This window comes from Amblyraja radiata, chromosome 47, assembly GCF_010909765.2.
Source record: "Amblyraja radiata isolate CabotCenter1 chromosome 47, sAmbRad1.1.pri, whole genome shotgun sequence".
Lineage (NCBI taxonomy): Eukaryota > Metazoa > Chordata > Chondrichthyes > Rajiformes > Rajidae > Amblyraja > Amblyraja radiata.
This window is the reverse complement of record NC_046002.1, coordinates 5,074,692-5,080,691: the sequence shown is the minus strand read 5'-3', so window position 1 is coordinate 5,080,691 and position 6,000 is coordinate 5,074,692. Positions and strand designations below refer to the sequence as shown.

Genomic DNA, 6,000 nt, shown 5'->3' with positions numbered 1-6,000 from the left:
TGTCTGTGCTTATTTTACGTTGCTGTGCTACCGGAAGCTGGGACGTTGTCCTGGAGAGACATCATTCACTCAGCAGGTCAGGCAGCATCTGTGGAGAAAAAGGAATAGGTGACGTTTCGAGTCCGAGACTGCAGTCTGAAAAATCCCGAAACTTCACCTATTCCCTTTCTCCAGAGATGTTGTATGACCCGCTGAGTTACTCCACCATTTTGTGTCTCATCTTCGGTGTGAAGCAGCATCTGCAGTTCGTTCCTACACATAGTTCACTCGCTTCAGCAGCCCCGCAGTTGTGTTTCTTGCACTGACCTGGCAGGGGTAAAGAAGGGTCTCGACACTGAAGCGTCACCCATTCCTTCTCTCCAGAGATGCTGCCTGTCCCGCTGAGTTAGCCCACCATTTTGTGTCAATATCTCCGGTGCAAACCAGCATCTGCTGTCCCTTCCTGCACAGGGGTTGTTACTCAAACCTTCACCGCAAGTGAACCAGGGGGGGGTACAGGGAGAGGGCAATAATGTGGGCGGGATTGATGCCAAATCCTGGTTGCGGTCTGTGGAGGTGGCTTGTAAACTATTTCTCTGCTTCTGTTCCTTGCTGTTTCCATCCAACAGGACCAGGCAAAGCCTGACCGGTTGTTCATTTTGTTCTCTATCTGCTCTTAAAATGTCTGCAAGGGGCCACAGTTTCTTCAACATAATTCATAGAGGCATCTACTGTGTTTTTTCCCCCCACACTGTATTACTTAGATTACATTTTAACTAAAAGTCGCTGTTCCTCTTTAATGTCGGTCTCTTTCTCTGGTTAAAGGGAGAAGGGAAAAAATTGCAAATGCTTGCCAAAAAAAACTACAGGGCCTTCAGTCCAACCCACGGTCTCGACCCAAAACGTCACCCATTCCTTCTCTCCAGAGATACTGCCTGCCCCGCCGGGTTACTCCAGCTTTTTGTGTCTAAATACTTTAGTTTAGAGATACAACGTGGAAACAGGCCATTCGGCCCACCGTTTCAGAGTTCAATTCATTCCTTGCACACATAGCATCCAAAGTGAAGAATGGCTCTTTGGACTTTAGAGATACAGCGCAGAAACAGGCCATTCGGCCCACTGAGTCCGTGCCGACCAGCGACCCCTGCACACGATTAGCATCCAACACACGCTAAGGACAATTTACAATTTTACCAAAGCCAATTAACCTACAAACCCGTGGGTCTTTGGAGCTTGGGAGAAAACCGGAGCAGCCGGAGAAAACCCACGGGGAGAACGTGCAGACTCCATACAGACAGCACATCATATCAGCAGATGGCAGGCGTGAGCCAGGAATCCCATGATCCCACTCCGAGAGGAGTCCAACGGGTGTCGGCTACGGGAACGGATCCGCCCGGGCCGCAGGGGGGGGTGGCGAATCCGATCGGCCCCGGTGAGGTCGATATTGGTCGCCTCACCCGGCCTAGGCACCACATTTTATGGAGGACTTGTCTGGATTACAGGGGTGTCCAGAACAGCAGAAAATCGGTGGCAGTCCTATATCCCCCAGTTACATCAATGTGTAACCTCTAAAGATGCTTCTGGGGTGAGAGATTGCAACCTTCACGTGGTCCGCCCTGTTTCAACGAATCAACCCGGCGTGCACAATCAAATAAGATCAAATAGAACACGTCCTACAACTTTAGGCTGTGCATGCCATACGCAAGAAGGAGTGGCTTCTGAGCAAAGATCCTATAGCGGAGCAAGATAGGCCTCTCCTGCTAAATGCAATGGGCTGACGTGTATTACCATATAACCAATTACAGCACGGAAACAGGCCATCTCGACCCTTCTAGTCCATGCCGAACACGTATTCTCCTAGTCCCATATACCTGCGCTCAGACCATGACCCTCTATTCCTTTCCTGTCCATATAACTATCCAATTTATTTTTAAATGATAAAAACGAACCTGCCTCCACCACCTTCCCTGGAAGCTCATTCCACACAGCCACCACTCTCTGAGTAAAGAAGTTCCCCCTCATGTTACCCCTAAACTTCTGTCCCTTAATTCTCAAGTCATGTCCCCTTGTTTGAATCTTCCCTACTCTCAGTGGGAAAAGCTTGTCCACGTCAACTCTGTCTATCCCTCTCATCATTTTAAAGACTTCTATCAAGTCCCCCCTTAACCTTCTGCGCTCCAAAGAATAAAGCCCTAACTTGTTCAACCTTTCTCTGTAACTTAGTTGCTGAAACCCAGGCAACATTCTAGTAAATCTCCTCTGTACTCTCTCTATTTTGTTGACATCCTTCCTATAATTAGGCTACCAAAATTGTACCCCACACTCCAGAATTGGCCTCACCAATGCCTTGTACAATTTTAACATTACATCCCAACTTCTATACTCAATGCTCTGATTTATAAAGGCCAGCATACCAAAAGCTTTCTTTACCACCCTATCTACATGAGATTCCACTTTCAGGGAACTGCACAGTTATTCCCAGATCCCTCTGTTCACCTGCATTCTTCAATTCCCTACCATTTACCATGTACGTCCTATTTTGATTTGTCCTGCCAAGATGTAGCACCTCACACTTATCAGCATTAAACTCCATCTGCCATCTTTCAGCCCACTCTTCCAACTGGCATAAATCTCCCTGTGGACTTTGAAAATCTACTTCATTATCCACAACCCCACCTATCTTAGTATCATCTGCATACTTACTAATCCAATTTACCACACCATCGTCCAGATCATTGATGTACATGACAAACAACAGTGGACCCAACACGGAACGTGGGCCTTTTTTTCATCCATTTCCGTAACCGGACCCGACCGTAATCAACGTTGCGGGGGAACAGTTCGTGTTAATAAATTAAAATTCTGAAAATGAGGAGAAGATTTTTACCAAATAACTTTTATTTTTACGAGGATGTTTCCGTAACCGGCTTCCGTCTCCGCACTAGTATCTTTGCTCCGCTACGGGATCTTTGGTGCGGTGACGGAAGCTGATTACGGAAATGGGGCCGGAAATTACCCATGAATCTGCCCACGACCGTACTACGTCTTCTCCGTCGAGTGGACTATCTTGCTCGCTGTAGGGTCTTTGCTTCTGAGTGGTGCTATGTCGCAACCACCGGGCGGGCGGGCGCTAGGACCCGGCGGGCCATCGCCTCCCTTCGCTCCTATTTGCTGACGTGTCCGCTGTCGAGTCCCGCCCACCTCGGCCGGCGATTGGGCGTCACTGTGACGTTACCCCCAACGTCGGTTGGCTAAGCCACCCGTCGTTCAAATGAACTCTGACGTAATTCCCGGCCTCTGATTGACTGCGGGAACTGTCCGTCATGAAAGGCCGGCGAATCATTGATGTCCGCCTGGGGGCGGGGTTAGCGATGGTCCCGCCTACGGAACGATGCGATTGGTCGATGGTGAGGGGGAAGGCGGGCGCACAGGTGGCGGCAGCAGGTTAGGTTACGCCCCCTCCCCCCAGCTAAGTTTGGTTGACCTGCGGGCAGCAGCAGGTTGCGCTGGGTCTGGTTGACCCGCGGGCAACAGCAAGTTAGGTTGCGCTGGGTTTGGTTGAGCCGCGGATGACAGCAAGTTAGGTTGCGCAGCTGTTGGAGGCGGGGTTTGGTTGACCGATGGGCGGCAGCAAGTTAGGTTGCGCTGGGTTTGGTTGACCGGTGGGCGACAGCAAGTTAGGTTGCGCGGCTGTTGGAGGCGTGGTTTGGTTGACGGAGCGGATGGCAGCAAGTTAGGTTGCGCATTTAGGGGCGGGGTTTGGTTGAGCGGCGGGCGAGAGCAGGTTAGGTTGCGCTGGGTTTGGTTGACCCGCGGGCAACAGCAAGTTAGGTTGCGTGGCTGTTGGAGGCGGGGTTTGGTTGACCCGCGGGCGATAGCAAGTTAGGTTGCGCTGGGTTTGGTTGACCCGCGGGCAACAGCAAGTTGCGTTGCGCTGGGTTTGGTTGACCCGCGGGCGACAGCAAGTTAGGTTGCGCTATGTTTGGTTGACCCGCGGGCGACAGCAAGTTAGGTTGCGCTGGGTTTGGTTGACCCGCGGGCAACAGCAAGTTACGTGGCCGTTGGAGGCGGGGTTTGGTTGACGGAACGGATGGCAGCAAGTTAGGTTGCGCATTTAGGGGCGGGGTTTGGTTGACGAGTGGGCGACAGCAGGTTAGGTTGTGCTGGGTTTGGTTGACGGGGCAGGCGGCAGCAAGTTGCGTTGCGCGGCCGTTGGAGGCGGGGTTTGGTTGACCTGCGGGCGGCAGCAAGTTGCGTTGCGCGGCCATTGGCGGCGGGGTTTGGTTGACCCGCGGGCGGCAGCAAGTTGCGTTGCGCGGCCGTTGGAGGCGGGCGGGGTTTGGTTGAGCGGCGGGCGGCAGCAAGTTGCGTTGCGCGGCCGTTGGAGGCGGGGTTTGGTTGACCTGCGGGCGGCAGCAAGTTGCGTTGCGCGGCCGTTGGAGGCGGGCGGGGTTTGGTTGACCTGCGGGCGGCAGCAAGTTGCGTTGCGCGGCCGTTGGAGGCGGGCGGGGTTTGGTTGAGCGGCGGCGGCGGCGGCGGGCGGCGGGGAGGCAGCAGGTTAGGTTGCGCTGCTGCTGGGCCCGGAGCTGGGTTTGGTTGAGCGGTGACGGTGGCGACGGGCGGTTGGAGGTTCGCGCCCCCTCCTCCCCCCCTCAGGCCATGACGTCCACCCTCACCCACAGGCCCCGGCGGACAGAGGCGACCGCGGGCCGGGACGGGGAGCGATGGCGAGACGATGCGGACGACGAGGACGGGCAGCGGCGGGACGGGGAGGAGGAGGAGGCCGGAGACTGTAAGGAGCTGCGGCTCACGCTGATGGAGGAGGTGTTGTTGCTCGGCATCAAGGACCGTGAGGTCAGTCAGTCCGGCCCCCGGCCCGCACCGGCCCCCGGCCCCCTACACCGGCCCCCGGCCCCACCACCGGCCCCCGGCCCCACCACCGGCCCCCGGCCCCCTACACCGGCCCCACCACCACCGGCCCCCTACACCGGCCCCCGGCCCCCTTACACCAGCCCCACCACCGGCCCCCCTACACCGGCCCCCGGCCCGCACCACCACCGGCCCCCCTACACCGGCCCCCTTACACCGGCCCCACCACCGGCCCCCCTACACCGGCCCCCTTACACCGGTCCCCTACACCGGCCCCCCTACACCGGCCCCCGGCCCCCCTACACCGCCCCCCGGCCCCCCTACCCCGGCCCCCGGCCCAACCACCGGCCCCCGGCCCCCTCCACCGGCCCCCTACACCGGCCCCCGGCCCGCACCACCACCGGCCCCCGGCCCCCTACACCGGCCCCCGGCCCCCTACACCGGCCCCCCGCCCCCCTACACCGGCCCCCGGCCCAACCACCGGCCCCCGGCCCCCTACACCGGCCCCCTACACCGGCCCCCGGCCCCCCTACACCGGCCCCCTACCCGGCCCCCGGCCCCCCTACACCGGCCCCCTACACCGGCCCCTACACCGGCCCCCTACACCGGCCCCCGGCCCCCCTACACCGGCCCCCTACACCGGCCCCCTACACCGGCCCCCGGCCCCCCTACACCGGCCCCCGGCCCCCCTACACCGGCCCCCGGCCCAACCACCGGCCCCCAGCCCCCTACACCGGCCCCCCTACACCGGCCCCCGGCCCGCACCACCACCGGCCCGCACCACCACCGGCCCCACCACCACCGGCCCCCTACACCGGCCCCACCACCGGCCCCCCTACACCGGCCCCCTTACACCGGCCCCCTTACACCGGCCCCCCTACACCGGCCCCCCTACACCGGCCCCACCACCACCGGCCCCCCTACACCGGCCCCCCTACACCGGCCCCACCACCACCGGCCCCCCTACACCGGCCCCCCTACACCGGCCCCCCTACACCGGCCCCACCACCACCGGCCCCCCTACACCGGCCCCCACCACCACCGGCCCCCCTACACCGGCCCCACCACCACCGGCCCCACTACACCGGCCCCCCTACACCGGCCCCATCACCACCGGCCCCCCTACACCGGCCCCCCCTACACCGGCCCCCG

At 59.4% G+C, this 6,000-nt stretch overlaps 1 protein-coding gene and 1 long non-coding RNA gene across 3 annotated transcripts in view; both read left to right on the top strand.

Annotated features, from left to right (window-relative positions):
* Positions 1–3,522: 3,522 nt before the first annotated feature.
* Positions 3,523–4,292, top strand: LOC116968906. Its single transcript, XR_004410550.1, has 3 exons — positions 3,523–3,680; positions 3,759–4,028; positions 4,132–4,292. It is a non-coding gene; the product is annotated as an uncharacterized LOC116968906 (long non-coding RNA).
* Positions 4,293–4,527: 235 nt separating this feature from the next.
* Positions 4,528–6,000, top strand: part of LOC116968904 (Golgi phosphoprotein 3-like B) — a 30,167-nt gene continuing 28,694 nt past the window's right edge. For both annotated transcript variants that reach the window (XM_033015886.1, XM_033015887.1), the window contains exon 1: positions 4,528–4,833. In XM_033015886.1, coding sequence (XP_032871777.1) covers positions 4,639–4,833 — 195 coding nt within the window. In that variant the 5' untranslated portion in view covers positions 4,528–4,638. The remainder of the gene's footprint in view (positions 4,834–6,000) is intronic.